General features: G+C 37.9%; 1 protein-coding gene across 8 annotated transcripts in view; it reads left to right on the plus strand.

The window, feature by feature from the left end:
* Positions 1 to 24,187, plus strand: part of USP32 (ubiquitin specific peptidase 32) — a 152,215-nt gene that overhangs the window by 43,166 nt on the left and 84,862 nt on the right. For 7 of the 8 annotated variants that reach the window (XM_038375649.2, XM_038375648.2, XM_043499259.1 and 4 more), the window contains 2 exons: positions 22,656 to 22,761; positions 23,713 to 23,831. In XM_038375649.2, the coding sequence (XP_038231577.1) occupies positions 22,656 to 22,761; positions 23,713 to 23,831 (225 nt within the window). Of the gene's footprint in view, positions 1 to 10,309; positions 10,333 to 22,655; positions 22,762 to 23,712; positions 23,832 to 24,187 lie in introns of those variants that run through there. The other variant, XM_043499260.1, reaches the window with a different exon arrangement.

Consider the following 24,187-nt stretch of genomic DNA (forward strand, 5'->3'; position numbering starts at 1 on the left):
TACAAGTTCTGTGCAGATATCAGGTTTTGTTAAAATAGCAGTTAAAACAAACACATGAAGTTTTAGTTTACATAGACTTGTTACAAGGAACTGAAATCGGTGATGTCACTTGTGATGTACTGAAACAGATCATCATAAAAGACTCCTCTTAAGAGGTTTATGTGAAAAGAATAATGGGAACTTTCAGTCTTGCTCTTTCTGTTTTTGAAATGCATCATATTGATGATGCTTAGTGGTAGTTGAAATCTAATACAAGAGGCACTGTCTGCATGCTTATTTATTGTGATCAAATATTTTATTGAAGATTTCAAATAAAAATAGGGGTAGAGACATTGTTGGCTTATTCCCTTGCAGATATTGGAAAGAAATGGTAAATATTTACAGAAGCGAAGAGTAATATGGGCACAATAAATAAATATACTGGAGTTTTATTAGCCTAGGTTTAACAGAAATATTCAAACCACATCATAAGAAATGTATAATTAATAAACTAATAGAATTTCCTTACCTGTATGCAACTAGGGAGCGGAACATTAGAATAAAGAGAGCTATACTGAATTTTGATGTTCTAATAGCGTACACTGAATCAAACTTCAATTTGATTGTTTTGCAATTCTTCTATCTTTTGAGCCTTAAGGCTAATCTTAAATCTTTCTCATGGTGAATTTTCAGTAATCTCTCTTGGTTCTTTTAACCTTGTAATTATACCTCCTACCGTCATTAATTCTCTTAACTTCCTGCACATCCTTTCTCCACTATTACTGGCTTTCAATATCTCTACCCGCTGTCAAATCTGAATTTCAAACCTAATAAATAATACAGTTTAGCTTGTTTTGTTTGCTGATGGAATATTTCACATGAGAGAGAAATGGAGTGAGACTCTGGGTATAAAATTTTCATTAAAAAAAATTAGACATTGAGCTCTCGTTAGCAATAATGTGAGTTGGATGGTTAAATGCTATGCATTGCACTGAAAATCTACCTCTGTGTCTGGAGAAATCTCTACTTGTACTACATTTGTTGGCATAATAAAACCAGCGTGTTACCCCTTGAGCAGTTTTCCAGATTATAGAAACTTGAGCAGTTTTCCAGATTATAGGGGAAAAAAAGCTCATTTATAGAAGTTTAAACTGAATAAATTAACTTTGCTGATGGAGATCAGTAGTCAGCCAAAGTTATTTTTCTCAAAAGGTAACTTGAATCTGGAGAGCAATTTAATAGCATTTCAGACCTATAGACCAATTTTTTCATTATTCGTCCTGCCATGTGGATATCCCTGGTGTTTTGTAGAGCCACATTATAACTGGTTCTGTGTTAATCTGGGTTTTAAAGGTTTGTATTTTTGTGTTTTTTGTTTTGTAGGGGGGAAGCATTTTGTGTCAAGTATAGGCAGATTCCAAAGGCAAATAACAGCTTAACTTAACCACAGGAGAAGGCAACCTTCAGGCCATGTGTAGATAATATAAACAATCACTGGAATATTGGATTAGAAGCAATTAGTGATGTTTCTTAAGTTATTCTATTTTTAAGACATCAACTTTTAATTGACTGACTGGATGTTGATATCTGGTCTTGAACTGGGCTATGAAAACTTTCAGTGGGGCCTGTAAACTGGGCTTTCTCTGACCTGTCAAATACTTTTATGACTTATTCTGTTTTCTTGTCTTCAGAATGCTTGGACCACTGTTGGTAATCCTGTTTCTTATGGTAGTGCCTAAAGGCCAACCCATTTTGCTACGCACCGTATAAATTACTACTATATGGTCCTCTCTGGAAGAGCTTAGGGTCCAAATAGACAAGACAGATGAAGGGGTAAAACACGACAACTACAGAGAACGTGATGGCGACAAACATCATGTTAGTGCCAGGATGCTGTGGGGTGGGGGTTGGTTAGCAGAGGATAAGCTAAATGGAAAGAAAAAGTAAGAGAAGGTTGGATGAGGGGGACAGGACCAGGGAGAAGAAGGTAAAAAAGGTAGGTTTGGATGTAGAAGATAAGATGTAGAGACTGAGGAGGGGGAAGGGTTGGAACAAGCTGCTAGTCAACACAGGGCAGGAAGAGTCTAGTCAAAACTGGAATGCTCTCTAAATATCTGAAGTACTTTTACTTTCACTGCTTCTGGACTTACCTGCTGGAGTCTCTGGCTGTCTCCTCTGCAGTTCTCCCCCCAGAGCTGTATAGCAGGGGAGAAGGGAGGCACCAGCAGGGCCCTAGTGCTCCCATAATGTTGGGGGATGGGTCCCCAACACAATTCTGCATCCAAGGCAGTGCTGTGGAGGGGTGGCCTTGGTTGGGCCACATTTTACTACCTTTTCCTAATATAGCAATGCCTGTTTTGGATGCTGCTTCCTTTGCTATCTGGAGTTTGCTGTTCTAGTGAGTCCACTTCAGATGACTTCATGCATTTGAAGAAGTGGGGTTTTTACTCAGGAAAGCTTATGCCCAAATAAACCTGTTAGTCTTTAAGGTGCCACCGGACTCCTCGTTGTTTTTGTGGATACAGACTAACACGGCTCCCCCTCTGACCTTGTTATTATATTGTTGGCCTTGAGAACTCCCTGGAAGAAAACCCTCACAGTATTGTCTATAAGTGAGACGGTTTTGTACATTCCTGTATTTTTGTTGGCTTTGGAAGGCCTGGTGTGCCCAACTAATAGAATGTGGAAAAATTAGAACTTTTCCTTTGGGGGGAAGTAAAGGAGTAGCTGGAGTGATGCTCTTCTGCAGACTGGATGTGGAGTATTCCCTTTTTATTCCAATTTTAGAAATGTTCTGGATTTGAAATAGCTTTCATATGAGATCTCTTGGAAATGTGATAATTATATGTATTCTTAAATACCACATTATTACTCCTGTTCTGAAAACATGTATTTAAAATTGTGACTAGAGGGTCACTCCATTGTGTATGTAGGCTAAGCTGGCAGATGGTGGTAGGAATGCAGTTTCTATCCCTGAACCTGTAGCAATTTTACAGATAATGCCACTAAACCAAAATATTGTTGTTTAAGTTGCACCACTTCTTTTGTCTTTTTTTTAAATCAATTGAATATCAACAGCTTGCCCTTCATCAGTGTCCTTTTGGTGTTGCAGCCAAAAGAATCACTGCTTGCAGCACCGAATGGGCACTGTTTTTAGATGGTCTATAATAGTTTTAGCTGAGAAAAGGTAAAGATCTAGCCTGAGCCAGGCATAGCGTGGAGGTAACCATAGTTCAGATCTCTAGCCTGCTACCTCTTCAGCCAATATAGCTCCTGATCTGAAGCAGCCCCCACTATTTCAGTCCTGAAACCCACACTGCTTCCAACTCTGTGAAAGCACCTCAGTCCTGATCTGCAGTTTCATTTGCTTGACTCATTTCAGCTGCTGACTGAAATATGAAGTGTGAAAAGTGATAGGAATGAGTCGGTGGTGACTGGCTCAGTTCTCTGATACAACCATGCTCCTCTGCCTGCAGCACAAAGTAGACCCTGTGCAGAAGTTAGGCTTTGCTGGTTTATGTTGATGACACTCAGAAGGGTTCTTTCCATTGATGATTAGAATGTTTCCTGAAACTTTGGATTTGATTGGCTGTGGTCTTTGAAAGTTATCGAGATTCAGATAGTTAAACAGAGACATGCCATTGACTAGAATGTTAAGCCTCGTTTTGCTCAGCCAACAATAAAATAAATGCTGTTGAAGTAAGCAGATTGATATCTAATCACAGGTTATTTACTAGGGAGCTTGGGCAAACGCAGCTCTAGATGTCAGCTACACCAACTGGTATAATGAACCATCTTTGGAGAAACAGATTATACTCTAACATAAAATAATCAACTCTAATGAAGTTAATCTGAGTGCAGATATTTAAAATCCCTTTCAATCTAACATATGTAACTATATTTTGTAGATTGACATAACTTAATCCAAGCATATTGTATTCCTGTTTTGTTTGTCTTGTTGAAATGTGGTTGGAAATATAACTATCCTAACCATGAACTACATGAATCTGCTTGTTGTCTGATTTTTGAATCCTTAAATCTGCTTGTTGTTCGGGTTTTGAACCCTTAAAAACTAGGCCGTTCTGAAATTGTTTCAAAATCAGAAGTGATGTATGTTTGAAAATTTATTAAGTGGCTGATGGAGGTTGGCATCATATGCTGATTGGAGGCAGGAATCGAAATGTCACTAACAAATGAGAGATGGTAGGTAGAGAGAGGATAGGCTATGAGGGGCCTTGAAAGTAAAGACAAGCAGCTTATGTTTGATGCTGAAAATAAAGAAAGGGAGCCAGTGGAGGGATACAACGAAAGGAGGGAGATGGTGAAGGTGACAGGCTAGGGAAATGATTTTTCCAGCAGTATTCTTAATGGATACGGATGATGCCAGACTTGTTTGTTTGTCGAGACCTGAGAAAGGATGTTGAGACGGCACTCCTACTGAGGTTAAAGGCTGCCTAGATTAAAGTGTTGTTGAATGTGAACACAATTATGAAAAACTGAGTTAGCTGACACGCCGATGACCATCAATTTACTCCTGAACAAACTGTGTTTTAGAATAACATCAGTGAACCGTGATGAACCAACAGGTCTACGCTAACTGGTAAGCCATGGTCAACATTGTCGGCTGACTTGATTATTTGTAATCAAGTTAAAACATACAGTTTTATACTGTAGACAAGCCCCAAGAGATTGTGAGAGAGTAAAGTTTGTGGATAGCTTTAACTACTGCAGCCTTTCTGCTTGCGACTTTGTTCCCCTTTCAGGAGAACTTGCTATGTTAAACTATTGCTTTCTGGTTCCTGCTAGGCTTGGCTTAGTGGAGCCTCTAGTGAACTTTCATGTAAGAGTTGCACGGTCTTGGAAGAGAGGAGAAACAATGCAAAGAACTTCTGCTTTCTTTCCCATAGTTGCTGTGTGTGCGCAAAGTAGCAGAAGAGACGTCTGCCCCCATAAAAAGAAAAGGAGTACTTGGGGCACCTTAGAGACTAACAAATTTATTTGAGCATAAGCTTTTGTGAGCTACAGCTCACTTCATCATAGTTACTAAAGGAGTATGAGAGGAAGCATTTCATTGCATGTCCAAGAAATGGTTGCCCAGAAGCTGATACCAAACAATTAAAAATTATTTTGGCCTGTTGGCCATTTTTGATTTGTGAACTATTGATTCCTCTTGAGAAGGATATCTTCAATATTGTATTAGGTAAAACTGAGAGCTAGGAGCAGCCTATTTATCTTTAACAAAATAGGCCAACAAATTTTATTGCAGGAGAAGCAGTTACTGGTGGATCTAATTGCACAATTAATGCCTTATTTTTTTTTAAACACGGACATAGGGTTTTGAAGCCGAATGTACAAAAAGTATGAAAGGTGTGTAAGAAATGTTAGTGAAGAGAAGTGTAGTACCGTGAACTTTTTCTTGTTGGCACTGGATATATATGTCAATAATAACAACTTGGGTAAGCGAAGTATCAAAAAACCCAGACAGAATTCAGAGGAATAGCACATTATCTTATTAGCTGGATATTTTAAATTCTTGTTGCAGTAAAGGTGGTTAGATTCATGCAAATAACTGCAGATGACATGCTTATTTTTATGAGAATATGGTATAATAGAAGGTGAAGAATGCATTTGTAAATTAGGGCTATAGCTGCGTGAACAAATTACCTAGAGAGATTACAACACTCTGTGTGAGAAAATACTGATTTTGTGAATAAAGAATGAATTTTTAGTATGACGATTGAAAAAATAGCTATTGAAAGTTTTTAGTTTATAAATTGAAACTTCATGACCCAAACATGAATAGAGGATGGTTCAACTGTTACAGCCTTTATCTTCCAGTCACAAATTTTGATTACTTTCAGTGATGCGGAGAAAGTAGTGACTCTGTGGACAAAGGAGGATGAGAGGTCATAATGGAGCTCGGGTACAAATAAAGATGCATGTTTAAGTAAATTTTAATATAACCTATATAAAAATTACATTATTATGCCAATTACTGTACCATTCATTAGAATCAAAATAATTTAAAGTATTATCCAATAATATGGGATTTAGTTTTATTTAGGATTTGTAAATATAATTTGATAGGTTTCCAAGACTTCGGTCTCCTCTCCGAACTGCCTAACCACTTCTCCCTAGCTTTCGGGCAAAGTAAAATTTGTGGCACATGAATGGAGGAAGTTCTGTTAAAATATACAACAATATGGGTTGAGTTTAGAACAGTTCAGATGCCTTAAAATATTAACTTTTTAAATGTCAAGGGTTTAAAAATATTCAGTAATGTTTTGAATGTAGCACCTATCAAGCTAATTGCTTCTTAGACATAAAGTTGAATTATTTTTCAAACTACACGAATTATGCCTTCATATAAATATATTCCCTTGGGAAAATGGCTGGTGATAAAATCATCATTCTTCTCATATGCATGATGTATTTTCTCACCCTTTTATTTATGGTTGCACATACACCTCATTTATGGGATTTTCTATCATTCCTGAAAAAACTTGGTAATAAGAAAAATAAATTTAGGAAAAGGTTTTATAGCAGAAGAGTTGAGAATTTTTTTTTTTTTTTTTTACTCACATAGAAGTGGTTTCTACTCCCTGCAATCCCAAAGAATGGAAGAGTTCTACAGTACACTATTCTTTCAAACCCTTCTCTCGTTATAAATGAGTGCTGCACTGGAGTAATATATTTAAACTGTTACATATTTAACCTTTTAAATTTAATCTGCACGTTCAGGTGCTATTTGGAGAAGCCACCTTTGTTACATATTATATTTATTATAAATATGTAAGTGCATTTAGTTGCTAAAGTTAATCTGATACAGAGCTCAAAAGTGTAATTTTTTTACCTAATTTAAAAAATATATGTAAATAATATTATAAAAATGCTTACTTGGACCCCTAGTCCTGCATTATACAACGTGCAGGCATTGTAGTTTGCCCATGTGGAGTTCCATTCAGGTCCCTGGAGGGTCTGTGGGAACAGCAGTCTATTCATACATTGTGAATCGCAGGATACTAAATCGTGGGTATTAAATCTGTAATTTATTAAACTCTGCATAGACTTGATCTGTGTTGCTTATGATTTTTGAGGTACTCCCACAGTATACCAAAAGGCTATCTATCTTATTCTTATTTCTCCGCATTGGGATTCAGACAGTATTTCTCTTAATCCATTCTTGCTGTTACAGCAATAGACTCAGCCCTACAGTCTGCTTCTTGCAATAATTTTTACATTTACAAAATAGCTATATTTCTACATACAATGTCAACATAATAATAGCCCAGCTTGTAGCAGCTGGTTGTATAAATTCTTTTTCCAGAAAAAGCATCATCAAAGAATGACAATCCCTTCCTCTTGGCCTTCCTCCGTAATGATGTATCCCCAAATACACTGGCCTGCTGTTGCAATATATATTCTGTAATGGGTTTGGAAAAGGGTGTGGCACACAGAATAAAAAAACTGTAAATTTGCTGTCCTTGTAAAATGCCTTTCTCAGCTCTTACACATCTAGTTGAATTACTTTGTAGTCAGGCAACAAAAGATCTAAGAGTAAAGTGAAAAAAGGACAGGTTTCAGAGTAGCAGCTGTGTTAGTCTGTATTTGCAAAAAGAAAAGGAGTACTTGTGGCACCTTAGAGACTAACAAATTTATTTGAGCATAAGCTTTCGAAATTTGTTAGTCTCTAAGGTGCCACAAGTACTCCTTTTCTTTTTGAAAAAAGGAGTAAACTATAGAATTGAATAATAGCAGGAACCTCTAGAATAATTCACACTTATGAACCATAGTTCATGTATAGTTTAAAGGGATACTGTCAACTTGAATTTTTTAACTGACTAGTCTTAAAAATAAAAACCCAGTGATGTTTTTCTGGTCTCCTGCCAAGGGGCTTTTCTTAGCAAGTGAAAGTTGCAGTCTCCAGAGCAACATCATCAGATGTGTTCAGGCTCCCTTTGAAAAATCTCCTTCACCGCCTGCACACTTCCACCTGCCTACTGATCTCTTCAGCAGCAGCGTTGTGGTGATACTCATCCCTTGGGCTTGCAGAAACATGTCTGTCCCCTTCCTGTTCTTTGCCCCTTGTTGCAATGCTTGGTTCTGGGGAGGAATTAAGGGTGCTGCTGGTGCTCTCCAGCCCTTTTTGATTTCAGTCACTCCTTAGTTCCCATTCCTGAATGTAGTTCCTCTATCATGATTATCACTTCTTTCTGTTGAACTAAGGTATAATTTTTTTCTTTTTCTTTTATTCTATCCAGTCCTCTGAAATCCAGATGAGAGAGAGGAGCTTTGTTACTTACTACCGTTACAGCGCAGTCCCATACAGTGAGGCAAAAAGAGCCAATTCGTTTTGATCCAATCCCTCCCTCAACAGCGGGAGTTACTATCGGCAAAGAAAACAGACTCAGCCACATGGATTAGCCCTGCTTTTTCTTTAGAAGTAAAAATGTTTTGTTTGTTGTGTCTTCTGTCCGAGTATCTCAATGCACAGTACATACATTCATGAATTGGGTCTAAACACGTTATGAGGTAGGGAAGTATCCCTATTTTATAAATGAGAAAACAAAGATGCTGCTCCTCAAAGTCACCCAGCAGCTGTCTGGCCTCACTGGGAGTAGAGTTCAGGTTTTCTGGTTCCCTGTCCTGTATTTTAGTTACAAAATCATATTCTCTTTTAGACATTTCAAAAGAACAAGGATGGACTATGTGACAGGATGGTGTGTATGGTATTTTTTTACTATTGGGTATAGTATTTTTTACTATTGGGTAGGACTAGTATTAAGAAAACGCTTAGCCAAAAAATCTCTTGACGATTGTGGTGGCAGGGGAATGATTTTTGTGAGCTGTAAGTTTGCTCATGTGCTTTGATATCCTTTCAGTCTTGTCAGGGTAGTCTGAAAATTTCCAGTGTTTATAAGTTATTTCATAGCCCACATCCTTTCTTCCTACAATTTTATAGTCTCTCGTAGCCTTTCAAAGCTGAATGAGAAATGGAGACATTGAAGTTGGCTCATCCAGTTTTCCTTCGGCCTGGGGCAGCTAATGTTCTGTAACAGTTGGGGTTCTGTATAGAATACCACTCTGGGAAATACTGCTTGTTTCTGTCACCAATACCTCGCAGCTGCAGAATTTTTGTGTTCGGCTTACAATAAAAAACAACCCGTAATTCATGCTTATTTGTCATGAAGGTATTTCTCAGACCAAGTGCATGCTTTCTGTCCTTGGTACATAATTCCCTGTGGGCAATAGAAAGCGTAGTCTGAACCCTTTTTTTCTGCCTGTTTTTCTTTCTCAGTTTTTGTTGCACGCGAACATTGTTCATTACTTTTTGCTCTTGGCTTTTGTTCTCGCTTTGGTGCTGTTTCTCTTCCTCCTCAAATATTTTTCCCTTCTGTGGCAGAATTCGTGGTCTGTGTTCTTGAAGCTAGTCCTATTTTTGCTTCACAAAAGGGCAGGAACGAAAAGTATTGTGGCCAGTTTGTTGCCCACATAATCCTACTGATCATTGCTAGCCTGGAAAGCAGGAGAATGGGTGGTATCACAAAATGTAATAGAGCATAGCTTGAGAATCTTGGTCTTCTGCATAGCATACCAGTCTTTTGCGACTGTGATGGAAGATAAGCTACGTGAAATTCATTATACAATATCGGACTTTTAGAGACTGTCAGAGAAAATTAATAAGGACCGTTGGCTGTCTTTGTCAGAGATGCCCAAATTGTGATAGGTTTGCCACTGGTAAGATTTGAACTTGGGTTAAATCCATTTACTTCACAACTTGTTTTTTTTTTAAGAAGATGGTCCATGAGCTAATAAAGATTGAGAAATTGGGATCTATGTAAAATAAGCGTTTTGGTCTCTACTTCTAAAATTATAGGAAAACCACCATTGCAATTGGTACAAATTGGCAAACTTGCGATAATCTCAGCCATAAATGGAATGATTGTAGACTAAATTATCACCCCAATGGACAGTTACTCTGATGGATGGGAAAGATTGCTGGGATTAGTGCTGCTTCCTGTGCTCTTAACTGTCTTGCTGTTAATTTTGAGTTTCCAGTCTGCTCATTAGCATCTTTCAAAATCACTAAACGCGTACCCAGGATATAAAAAACAGTGTAAAATTCAAGTTGTAATCTTAAACTAGGTATGTCTTCTGAATAATACCATTTGGTTAAACATTTCGAGTTTACTTCAAACTGCTACACAAATAAAAAATGCTTTTATTCAGGGACTACCTTCATGGAAAAAACATGCTTGGGCTGTCTCCCACAATCTTCATCTCTCTCTCCAGTTTGGGATATGATCATCCTCTGAAGGTTTCCTAAGGCCTGATCATTATTCACCCCTGCAGGTGAGACCAGGGAGAAGCACACACTTTAGATGCCCCTATTTCTTGTCTCCACATGTTTGTCTGATACTGTTTAACGGTATGTTTAGCTTTGAATCCAGTTGCAATGTAGCTGTTGTCAGCTGTATCTTGGGAGCTTGGGGCCAGTTAGTAAATAATAGTTATAGAAATTATTTTTTTAAACGATCGACACTGATAAAATAATGGTGAAAATCTAAACACTACCAGTTTGATTTGTGTAAACACATAACCAGATGAACTTAACAACATTTCATGTTGTTAGTTACTACAGAGCTGTTGCAGCACCACTAGACGTTGACAGGCTCCTGGGGTTTTCTAAGCATTGACTTCCCCCATCTCTTCAGTTCTGGTCTGACTGGGATGAAAGACTAGCGTTCTTTGGCAGAGATCCTAGATGAGTAATGTGGTCATGGGACTGCACTCAGAATTTATTCACCAAAGCGCAGTTATACTTTCAAGATCTTTGGAAGTCTCACTTGCCTGAATTATTGCTGGTAATCGCATCAGTTAAAACAAGAGCTTTTTGGGCTGACTTCAGGCCAGTCAAACAATGTGTTCTTATCTGTGAAGGGTCTCCTGAAAATTAAAAGGTTTGGGATCTCTTATTGGCCCAAATACTTATATCAACTCAGGTTTGATTACTTGATATAGGGCCAGGTCTACATTTAAAATGCTGCAGTGGCGCAACTGCAGCGCTAGAATGAAGCTGCTACTATGCCTATGGGAGTTTGTTGTGTAAACTTGACCTCAGTCTCCTTTCTCTTGGCCCACAGGGGCCAGAGGTTCCACAAATTAGCTCTCTGTGGCAAGCCCTGTGGCTAATCTAGGAGTGATGTTGATTTATTCAAAGGGGGTCACAAATGTCTTAACTTTTAATTTGTTTATATATTGAAGAAAAGATAGAGGTGCATTAGTGATTCTAATTTGTCCTGAAGTAGAAAGGATATGCAGAATGCGATTTTAAAAAGGATGGAAATACCTGACTGTGGCTTTTAATATGGGGAGACTTGGAAATAATTTACTAAATTAGACTTCATTGGAGAGGATCCAGCTAGGTCTAGTTCGCTAATCCTTTGTCTGCTGTTTTACATTAGGCTTGCCATATGTTTTCGTTACAAAGTATAACTAATGGGACTGGAAAAGATGATATATACCACTCTATCTTTTTTCATAGTCTATTTAAGCTAATGTCTGGGGCTTATAAATATTTAGTGGTTAAGTGCAGGATGAGGATACCAAATCTCTCAAAATGGGATACACATACTGTACAAAAAGAAAAGGAGTACTTGCGGCACCTTAGAGACTAACAAATTTATTTGAGCATAAGCTTTCGTGAGCTACAGCTCACTTCATCGTATGCATTCAGTGGAAAATACAGTGGAGAGACTTATATACACAGAGAACATGAAATTTATATAAAATATATAGGACCAGAGGAGTAGTATCCACTTAACCAAAGATAAAAATTATCACCACCTAATTGTACACATTGTTAGGTGCATTTTCTTCTGTAAAGACATTTATTGTGGTTCCTGAGCTTGAATTTGCTTTGTTTTCAAAGATTTCATTTTGGCTGGGTAACTTCTGTTGATGGTAATAAATTGGAAAGCTAAATATCCAGGCAAGCCTTGAAAATTTGGCGGACAATGACCACCTGTGGCATTCCAACCTCAGTATGAGTTAAATGATTTAAGGTCCTCTGAAATTAAACAATATTCCTATATGGTGGTGATGTCAGATCTTCGTCACACCACTGTCCTATAACTGAATAACGGTTGGTTTCATCTCTCTTACATCCAACCCCGTCTTTCAAAACCATAGCAAATAAGGGCTGTTTAAGTTCCATACGTAGGTATTAAGAGCCACTCATATATTTTTAATCTTTAAAAATAGATTACCTCCCAGATATCTGTTCTAAATGTAAATCAGAGCTTAGGTGTGTACAATTCTAGTCTGAGGACATGGGCATGGCTCCACTGTTTCCCCTCAGTTAAAATGTTTGTCTCTCCTGATGTGCAGTATGTATTAACGTCTGTTTCATTATGAAATTTGTCATTTTATTTGAGTTCTTCCCCTCCAGCTGGAAGACCTTGGTATTTTTGTGTCTGCTAGGCTTGGTTTTAGTTAAGCAAGGTGGAAACTTCACACCTACTCTCACTAGCGGTATGATAAACTCTGCACATGAAGTTGCCTTAAGTACACTGAGTGTCATAAAAATCAGAGCTTCACAGTGAAGGCATCAATTTTGCTGTTTCGGTATATTGGATTCGTTTTTTCTCTCTACTTTTTAAATGAGTAGTGATGTTCTTTATTTTTTTACAAGAGTTTTAAAACTGTGTTTTACACTGGAAAAAATATGGAGGGATGATAAAAGATAATGGTCCAGATATGTGGCTCTTGCCTCCAGACGTAGAATGTGATTTGCTCTTGCCCTGATTAAGGCGAAGACTTGGCCACACAGGAAATTCTTTTAGCGGTTTTTCCTTTCCAGCCATCTATTTCTTAGGGCTTGTCTACACTTATATTTTATAGCGCTCTAACTTGCTGACTCGGGTGTGAAAAATCACCCCCTGAGTGCAGCAAGTCTGAGTGCTTTAAAGCACTAGTGTAGACAGGCTCTGGGAACCACGCTTCCAGTGCTTGGAGCTAATCCCCTTGCAAAGGTGGATTGCTGGGAGAGCTCTCTCCCAGTGCTCGCGCGTGACCACATGTGCACTTGAAAGTGCTGCTGCGGGAGCGTTCCCCCGGCGTGCTTTGAAGTTTCCAGTGTAGGACCATACCCTTAGGTTCTCCACTTTTAATTCTGCTTTGTGAACTCCTCTGTCTCTGGTAGGGTGCAAAGTGCATAACGGAATAAAATTGGAATGGAAAAACAAATTTTTTTTTTTTTGTGTAATGTGAAAACAATAGTGATATATACAGGGAAAGAAGGAAAAGTTAAAACCAGAATGATGCCTTAAGTTACAATTGGATTGAATTTGGCACACACGCTCTGCCTTCAATGGAATTGGACCTAATTACACCAGAGCTGAATTTTGCCCGTTGTAAGTTTTATTCTTCATCACTTCTTATTATGGGGTGGGGGGAACAGTATTCCTAGAGGCAGAAAACTAAATGGAGGGGGAAAAAAAACCCCAAGTGAATTGTTGCTTGGCCAGATGTGAAGTCTCACTTGCATTTTGATGACTTTAGGCAAGAAAAATGGTTCTAAAAAACAAAACAAAAAATCCAAAATTCAGATGCTAGAGGTCAGCACTTTAAATCTCCTTTATTAAAGGTGCCTTAAGTAATAGCCTTGCCTTTTTGTCAGATCTAAAAGCCATGAGTAGTACTGTAAACAGTTCTTATTATGGAGTGCTTACAGTCCCTTCATTGTAGTTATATTTGTGGCTAGGTTTTCATTGGTCTCTCACTTTCTCCAGATACTCTTTGAAAACTTATTTGTGTCTGAGTAGAGAAATTTGATGTATATTTCATCTGAAAATATTTATAAGCTGTTAGAACTTGGAACTAACAGGTGTCCATGTTTTGAAAATTCTAACTTTTCATTAAATATCTCCAAAAACAGCTTAGCCTAGAAACTTGGTTTCTTGTATTCAATAATTATTTGTGAGATATAGTGCATAGGTAGAGTATGAAAAGATTTTATAGTTGGAGTATGTCATGGATTTGCTAATGTTTGTGCTCTCTGTCAAAGTTCCTGAACCATTTGGAAACTCTTTCCTAGCTGATTTCCACACATTTATTGTGAGTTATATTCTTTATTTTAATGATACCAGAAGGAACATTTTTCATTATCCTTGTAGTATTATGGGGAGTCCTCTGTGTCTGTGCCTTATGAATGCTATAGGTAAAGTAAGGACTAAGGATGCTGTCATTTTTGAGGAACAAGGTTTCTGGATTTTGACAGACTAGTTGTTTTTAGGGCTTATTGCATTTTTTCCGTTTAGTAGCAATTCTTTCCCTGCACATTTTAATCTGTTACAAAGAAAGCATCCCCTTTTAAAATTTCTCCAGACTTTTGCTTTTTTAAAAGAAAAGCCTAACTTTGTCCTATCTTTCTGTCAATTTTTTCATCTCAGAAAACATTTAGGTAAATGGAAATTTGCCAGTGACAAGTGGGATCATGTTTGGTTTATACTGCAAAAAAGTTGTGAAACTTTATTAATTAACAAAAAGTTACCAAAAGACAGGTGATCCTTTTAAGCACAAATCAGATTCTAAGAAACCAGAGTAGAAGTGAAGGCATCTTCAATGCCAAACTTATAATTTCTTATAGACATAAATCTATTTTCACACTAACTCTAGTGTTATAAAGGGAGAAAGTAGATGTAGCTATGCAATGCATTAAATGTAATCTTCTATTAACACATAAAACAGAAAGGCAATAGAAATAAGGGACATTCCTGTCTCAATTTACAATATATAACACTTTACACACATAGTTATTGTACTAGTACTCTATTACCAGACTAAGATTTAAAAATTGGATTCCAGTCTTCCACAAAATAGCATTGGTACAACAAAAGTCTTAAGAGGTTTCCAGAATTCAGTTGTACAACTGATACCCTTAAGGCTACTAGCTTATGTTAAGACTGCAAAGTGCAGGATGCAAGTTACATAGCTGCCTACACAAACAATTGGCAAAGAGTCACTGGATTTTTCAGTTTGTACATTCATGTGTGTACACTGTGAATGAAGGCAGGATGACACGTACAAAATCTGTAATGGAAGTTAGTTGACACCAGCAAAATATTATTCTTTTCCTGTCTTGTCATGATGATAGCCATCCCATTTCAAGGCTACCTGTTGTAATGTGTGCCAGGCCATTTCTTGCTGAGTTTTCCGTGCTATATTTTGATGTATCATTTGAACTTTGTTCATAAAAAGTCAATATACAAAGTGCATATTAAATTCTTCTTCCAATACTGAACTATTCTAGTGAAGTGTGTATTACCAAATTTCTAAATGACTTCAAGGAAGCCTTTTTGTTGGGCTGACTTGGTCATGACAACATGGTGTTTTAAGGAATCTGGTAGCAAAGGAAGAATATACTGTACATTACCACACACACCTTATGTCTTTGACATACATAAAAATAAATAAGGAGAGAACAAAATTACTTTACAAGATAGTGGACATTAGGGCAAATGTTGTGTTATACTTGTTTACTGTGAAGATCACCCAAGGATTCCAGTTACAGTACACACACGTCTTTTCGGTTTTTGTTTCAGTGCTTTTAAAAATATCTTGTAGATCTTTACATTATAATTTCAGTAATTAACTCAGTCAGCTTCTATTCAGATGGTGTGCTGAGTTTTATCTTACAAAGATGAAATAGTATGTTGTTCCTATTTTGTCTACTCGCATTACCTTACTGTTAAACAGTGAATCAGCTTAAAAAAAAAGTTTTAATGAAGAAAAGAATGGAGTGAAGAGAGCAGAAAAAGAAACTGAAAGAGAATGTCTGTAAAATTAGGCCTTTATCAGTATAGATTTGTAATGCTTATTACACATCATGACAGCATTGCTTCCAGTCTTTCTACACTTGCACTTTTACAATAGGATCATACATTGTCTACTAGTCTAGAACAATAGTTGTCCATTGCTGCCTCGTGGGGTGTTTACCAAATCATAGTACTTTTGGCTTTCAATAATAAAATAAGTATTGTAATCTGTACAACAGCGACATTAGCGATTTTAACTGTCTGAGCAGGTGCCTTTTCTAGCGAGTTCTGAATAAGTCCGTAAGTCTGTACTGTCAAAACTGCATTCCTCTCCTGAGGTTTTGTCTTTAATCACAAAGAAATTAGCCATCTGCTGAGGCTGGTTTGCTCATAAGTTCCTCAGGACTGCTCAGTGCATGTCTTGGATCTCTTTTAGAGAGTCACTCACACTTCCGTTATTTCTGGGTGAGGTGACAAGCCACGTGTCTAAATGAGACAGCAGAAACACTTAATATGATGTTGTTTTAGGTGACTGTGGTCAGCCCTGTTACACATAGGTTTCAGAGTAGCAGCCGTGTTAGTCTGTATTTGCAAAAAAGAAAAGGAGGACTTGTGGCACCTTAGAGACTAACAAATTTATTAGAGCATAAGCTTTCGTAAGCTACAGCTCACTTCTTCGGATGCATTTGGTGGAAAATACAGTGGGGAGATTTACACACACACACACACACACACACACACACACACACACACACACACACACAGAGAGAGAGAGAACATGAAACAATGGGTTTTATCATACACACTGTAAGGAGAGTGATCACTTAAGATGAGCTATTACCAGCAGGAAGGGGAGGGGGGAAGGAGGAAAACCTTTTATGCTGATAATCAAGGTGGGCCATTTCCAGCAGTTAACAAGAAGGTCTGAGGAACAGTGGGGGGTGGGGTGGGGGAAGAAATAACATGGGGAAATAGTTTTACTTTATGTAATGACCCATCCACTCCCAGTCTCTATTCAAGCCTAAGTTAATTGTATCCAGTTTGCAAATTAATTCCAATTCAGCAGTCTCTACTTGGAGTCTGTTTTTGAAGTTTATTTGTTGAAGGATAGATTCATAGATACTAAGGTCAGAAGGGACCATTCTGATCATCTAGTCCGACCTCCTGCACAGCGCAGGCCACAGAATCTCACCCACCCACTCCTATGAAAAACCTCACCCATGTCTGAGCTATTGAAGTCCTTAAATCATGGTTTAAAGACTTCAAGGAGCAGAGAAGCCTCCCTCAAGTCAACCATGCCCCATGCTACAGAGGAAGGCGAAAAACCTCCAGGGCCTCTCCAATTTGCCCTGGAGGAAAATTCCTTCCTGACCCCAAATATGGCAATCAGCTAAACCCTGAGCATATGGGCAAGATTCACCAGCCAGATACTACAGAAAATTCTTTCCTGGGTAACTCAGATCCCATCCATCTAATATCCCATCTCAGGGGATTTGGCCTATTTACCCTGAATATTTAAAGATGAATTACTTACCAAAATCCCATTATCCCATCATACCATCTTCTCCATAAACTTATTGAGTAGAATCTTAAAGCCAGATAGATCTTTTGCCCCCACTGCTTCCCTTGGAAGGCTATTCCAAAACTTCACTCCTCTGATGGTTAAAAACCTTCGTCTGATTTCAAGTCTAAACTTCCATTTTATACCCATTTGTTCTTGTGTCCACATTGGTGCTGAGCTTAAATAATTCTTCTCCCTCTCCTGTATTTATCCCTCTGATATATTTCTAGAGATCAATCATATCTCCCCTCAACCTTCTTTTAGTTAGGCTAAACAAGCCAAGCTCCTTAAGTCTCCTTTCATAAGACAAGTTTTCCATTCCTCGGACCATCCTAGTAGCCCTTCTCTGTACCGGTTCCATTCCATTGAATTCATCCTTTTTAAACATGGGAGACCAGAACTGCACACAGTATTCTAGGTGAGGTCTCACCAGTGCCTTGTATAATGGTACTAAAACCTCCTTATCCCTACTGGAAATGCCTCTCCTGATGCATCCCAAAACCGCATTAGCTTTTTTCACAGCCGTATCACATTGGCAGCTCATAGTCATCCTATGATCAACCAATACTCCAAGGTCCTTCTCCTCTTCCGTTACTTCTAATTGATGTGTCCCCAACTTATAACTAAAATTCTTGTTATTAATCCCTAAATGCATAACATTACACTTTTCACTATTAAATTTCATCCTATTACTATTACTCCAGTTTACAAGGTCATCCAGATCCTCCTGTATAATATCCCGATCCTTCTCCGAATTGGCAATACTTCCCAGCTTTGTATCATCTGCAAACTTTATTAGCACACTCCCACTTTTTGTGCCAAGGTCAGTAATAAAAAGATTAAATAAGATTGGTCCCAAAACCGATCCCTGAGGAACTCCACTGGTAACCTCCCACCAACCTGACAGTTCGCCTTTCAGTAGGACCCGTTGCAGTCTCCCCTTTAACCAATTCCTTATCCACCTTTTGATGTTCATATTGATCCCCATCTTCTCCAATTTAACTAATAATTCCCCATGTGGCACGGTATCAAATGCCTTACTGAAATCTAGGTAAATTTAGATCCACTGCATTTCCTTTATCTAGAAAATCTGTTACCTTTTCAAAAAAGGAGATTAGGTTGGTTTGGCACGATCTACCTTTTGTAAAACCATGTTGTATTTTGTCCCATTTACCATTGACTTCAATGTCCTTAACTAATTTCTCCTTCAGAATTTTTTCCAGGACCTTGCATACTACAGATGTCAAACTAACTGGCCTGTAGTTACCCGGATCACTTTTTTTTTTTCCTTTCTTAAAAATAGGAACTATATTAGCAATTCTCCAATCATTCGGTACTACTCCTGAGTTTACAGATTCATTAAAAATTCTTGCTAATGGGCTTGCAATTTCAGGTGCCAATTCCTTTAATATTCTTGGATGAAGATTATCTGGGCCCCCCGATTTAGTCCCATTAAACTGTTTCAGTTTCACTTCTACCTCAGATATGGTAATATCTACCTCCATATTCTCATTCCCACTCTCAGGTCTGTAATCGTGTGACCGGAGAGATTGAAGTGTTCTCTGATTGGTTTTTGAACATAGTTTTTACACATAGTTATTGTTTAGTATCTGTCTGAGTTGGTGCATATCAGCTGCCATTCATCTTTCCCTGTGTAGGACACATGGGGGAGAAAGACTTTTACCACGCGTAGTGAAAGGGAAGATGTGATTTTTATTTAATTTATTTATTTTCCCCCAAGAACCTTCCCTCTTACATTCTAGCCTGCATGGTTCTGCCAGGAGTACTGCTTCTAATTCTGTTTGGAAGCAGGTCTGAAAAGTATAATGTTGGAATTGCGAATTGTAAAGAGCATGCTTTGTCTAAAATGGACAGCATTTACCTACATGGTTTTAAGAATGAAAAGGCCTTATGCGATCTGCATGCTTAAGGAGCGTTTGGACTTGCCCTCGTGGATTTTCTTCAGTTTAGAAAAGAGTCTTAGCAAAATAAATTCAGTGAGATTTAATTGAGAGAAGCATTAATATATATGTATCTAATTAGTTTAACTTGGAACTTTCCTCACGTACTTGCTGGTTGACAGTTGCATCTGGATTCCCATCCAAAAGAGTTACTTACCTTTTTATTTAAAAAAAAAAAAAAAAAGCCGCCCCTCCCCCCCTATTAATTTGATACAGTGACCTTCCTGTCAAATTCAGTTGATTGTTATATTTGAGAGACAGGGTTTTTATAGCTCCTGTTGCACCCAGAATTTTTTTTTTCATGTGAAAGTAACCATATTAATACTTGAAAGCTACGATAGCTTTCACTGATCAGATGAGCTAACAGCATATTTTTAAATGCTCTGAATTATTTCCTTTCAGTGCTAAAGGTAAATGACCTACATGTGCAGTATAGCCTTTGAAGACCTCTTATAGAATGAAAATGCTTAAGAGTAGGAAAAGTGGAATTTAGAACTCTGACAGTGTGCACGGAGCATTTACAATCAGTTTATCCAAATAAGCACAAATGTAGCTTTTGTAATGTACCCCCTGGAGCATTTGGAAATGGGTTGAATACAAGAGGATGATCCAAGCATCTTCTGGGAAGCTAATCTGTTTTTATAGCATTATGCAACAAGCAGTGGAATGAAATTGCAGGTTCTACATAATGGTTTCCTTAGAATGTGCTCCATTTGTACTACAAGATCCTTTGAATTCACATACCTATGGGCCTCTTAAACTACTTCAGTGGAGACATTAAAAAGAATAGATTGATGATGGAGAGTGGCATAGAGCTCATCTAACATAGTGTGTAAGGCTTTGTCTCGGTTTTGCTGGACATCTATCTGGTGCAGAACCACTGCTGGTAGTAATTATGATGATACTGATAGAGGCAAGATACTAGCACTTTTAGCACCATGTTACCTAATCCTGTTTTGGAGTAAGTCTGTATAAACATAAGTGAACACTTGTCCCCTGTCTAGACTAGCACTGTGTTGCTGTCACTGGTGGAAGGGCAGCAGTGGGAGACTTCCCAGAAATCTTATGTAGACAAGACTTTAAAGGGCTGTTACGTTAATAATTATATTTAAACTATTTCAGATAAAATGCAGTCAAAAATTGTCTTTCAAAACATCTCGCTGGTGCTATAAACATTACAGAAATTTGTCAATGGCTTTGTAAGCAGCTCATGACTAAACTAGCTGTTATTCCATGAGGTGGAACAACAATTTCCTTTCCTTAACGACTTTATAATATCTCCCCACAAGAATTAGAGGGCATAAATCCATATCGGTCGTTGACAGCATGGGAATGTCCTGCCCTCCAAATTTTCTTCAGTTTTGTTTATTGGGGAACCCCCATCCTAGCATCAGACAAATGCTCTTCTTGCTCCTAAATCTTATGCTGTTATCATTGAACCTATATCTGTGATACAGCTTTGAGCCAAAATTATTTTTATATGGTCACTTGTACCTCTTGTTTGAGCTTCACTGCCTGAGATGCATAACACTGTCCATTTTGGGGAGGAAATGGATGACTGTAACAATTCACACTGCTGTGTTAATGGTATTGTACAAAACACAGGATATTTATACATTAATTGTTTTATCTCCATTGATTTCTGATGTATATGTTGATGCTATTATGCAAAATTCTGACTTGAGTGCATTTGTGGCTCCCGCTGAAGTCAGTGATAGCTGTTCGTGCACATTTGAAGTAACATTTGCATTTAATTCAGTTTTTGAAGTTCTTTACTTAAAATACATATTGCTGATGAGTTAAAAACATGCTATTTAAGGTTAGTAAAATATTAATAGAAGGTAACACCTGCTAACCTATAATGTTGCTTTAGCACTGTCAAATACGGTTCCCTTTGAAATAACTGACTTTTGCAGAGTAAAGGAAAACTTAAGGCAGTTGCTGCTGAACACAGTCTGCCACCCAAACCATGATCAGCGCAACATCATTTGTTCTGTTGTCTGTGACAGTAATATTTCCCCATCAGCCAGACTTCGGAGTCTATGGTTAGTTGCCCAGTGCTGTATCTGTAAGAAAATCAAATGAGAAGTAATGTAGGTTTTAAAGTAATTTATCTTTGAGAGTGTAACTTAAACTTTGGCTGCTTTCATTTCTAAATTTCTAACATAGATTTCTGTTCCTATTAGTGGTAAGGTACTGATGCTTGTAGGTAATGTAGTTGGTGAGCATCCTAAATCAGGAGATGTTAAAGAACAGGACAACTGAAAGTTTATTTTATAGAAAACACGTCATAGAATATCAGCGTTGGAAGGGACCTCAGGAGGTCATCTAGTCCAACCCTCTGCTCAAAGCAGGACCAATCCCCAATTTTTGCCCCAGATCCTTAAAGGGCCCCCTCAAGGATTGAACTCACAATCCTGGGTTTAGCAGGCCAATGCTCAAACCACTGAGCTATCCCTCCCTCATGCTTACAGCTTCTGTTTTTCCTTTTCTTTTGTAAAGTTAGCAGGAAGGTGAAGTAAGTGACATATTGGAATAAACCAGTTAGTGATTCTTGGTCATTAAAATTAGTTGATGCTTGTCCTGAAGTGACTTCCTGCAGAAATATCACACCTATAAATATTCAACCAGTATTTAAATATGCTGACTAGCTGAACAGCAATGCATAAACTGGTCTATTGTATAAAAGGCGCATGCTTCAGACCTGCTACTGACCACTTCATTGGTAAGTAGTGGCTCCTTATGAAACTTAAATGTAAGCCACTTCTGTATCGAATTGGCATAGCCCCTTCAAATGAAATCTTCAATTCCAGTGACTTCCACAAACATTTCTACATAGATGATAGCATGGAGCAAGTTCCAACTCCTGTTTTACACTCCTCTCCTAATCCAGACAGCAGTCTTTTTCCACAGGCCTGGACTATTGACTGCATTGTTTACTGTTTTTCCTTGTGCACAAGGAAAATAGTTAATTCCCTCTCAGTTTAAAGAGGGAAAAAAAAGAAGGGTAGATGGGCAGGAATTGTTTGTATTCAGTAATCTTTCTGTTATCCCTATGGCTTGCTCTCGTCTACTCTTGAGGATGTTATTTCCCTGATGGACTATTTAAGATATCTTGGAAAGACCCTTTTATAGGCATTGATAGGAAACAATAGCAAATCTAATGTGACTAACAAGGATCAGAAAAGCTTCTACTTGAATAGAAGGTGACTAGCCTAAAACAAAAACCAGGACCCAAACACAGCTTGTTGCTTTTATTTTTTCATCCGCACACTTTCAGTTTCCCATCCATAATTTAAAGAATGAAACTAACGGTTTTTGTTTTGTTACTTCTAGGTCATTTACTGTTCATTTGGGGGAACATCCAAAGGGCTACACTTCAATAACCTGATAGTGGGATTAGTCCTACTAACAAGAGGCAGAGATGAAGAGAAAGCAAAATGTGAGTAACAAGTGCGTGTAATCAGAGTAACAAGGTGCATAGAATAGAACACATGTAGAACATGCTTTTATAAAGCAAAGATTAAATTGAGGTTTTTAATATGTAGATCTTTATTTTTATATGTAACTCAGAGCGCAAGTTAATTAAATAATCAAGACTGAGATTTTTTTTTAACAATGCACATCTCGAGATACTCAGGATTTTTATGTTTACAGCACATAACAAAAGTGAAATGATCTGACATTACATAATGCATGCCCAAGTGTGTCTGGATCTTGTTGAAAGGCTGTTGAGGATATTCTGTAAGAAAAGAGTGAGAAAGAGTTATGGTCTCAGTTCTTTTTGAAAAAATATTCATTAATCTAAAACATCTGCATAGTGAGTTTTGTTAATTTGTCTTCCTCTTAATTTGATTCTACAATATTTGCTTTTCCTTTGTCTAGCAGGTAATAGTATACAGAAGGAAATATTTGTTAACCCCTTAATGAGCAGTACCAGAGCTTGGTGGAATGAGCCTAAATAAGACTCTTGTGCTTTGATTACCAGACATTTATTGGCACTCTGAGGCCTTGTCTACACTATGGGGGGGTGGGGGAGGGAATCGATCTAAGATACGCAACGAGAATAGCGTAACTGAAGTCGATGCATCTTAGATTGACTTAGAATCACTTACTTCGCGTCCTCGTGGCGCGGGATCGACGACCGCTGCTCCCCCGTCCGCTCCGCTTCCGCCTCTTGCTTTGGTGGAGTTCCAGAGTCGACAGCAGAGCGATGGGGGATCGATTTATTGTGTCTAAGCTAGACGCGATAAATTGATTGATCATTACCTGCCGATCCGGTGGGTAGTGTTGACGTGGCCTGAGGCAGGTTTGAACAGAATTTTTGAAAGCTTAACTGCAAATTCAGCACAACTTTTGTATTACATTTGGTTTAATCTCTCTTCTTACCTAGACATTTTCAGTCTCTTTTCCAATGAATCTGGGAGTTATGTTGTCCGTGAAGAGATGGAGCGGATGCTTCATATTGTTGATGGAAAAATCCCAGATTCACTCAAGAGATGTTTCTCTGAGGTATGTTGTGCAATTTTAATGCATTGAATTTACAAGAGTTGAACGTATTACTGCTTTATTGGACAGTTTTTATTTTCTTTGCAAAAAGAAAAGCAGTACTTGTGGCACCTTAGAGACTAACAAATTTATTAGAGCATAAGCTTTCGTGAGCTGCAGCTCACTTCATCGGATGCATCCGATGAAGTGAGCTGTAGCTCACGAAAGCTTATGCTCTAATAAATTTATTAGTCTCTAAGGTGCCACAAGTACTGCTTTTCTTTTTGCGAATACAGACTAACACGGCTGCTACTCTGAAACCTGTTATTTTCTTTGCAATATACATGCATACACGTATATTTTTTTAAAAAATAACTGTT

The sequence above is a fragment of the Dermochelys coriacea genome, chromosome 17 (assembly GCF_009764565.3).
Source record: "Dermochelys coriacea isolate rDerCor1 chromosome 17, rDerCor1.pri.v4, whole genome shotgun sequence".
Classification (NCBI taxonomy): Eukaryota; Metazoa; Chordata; order Testudines; family Dermochelyidae; genus Dermochelys; species Dermochelys coriacea.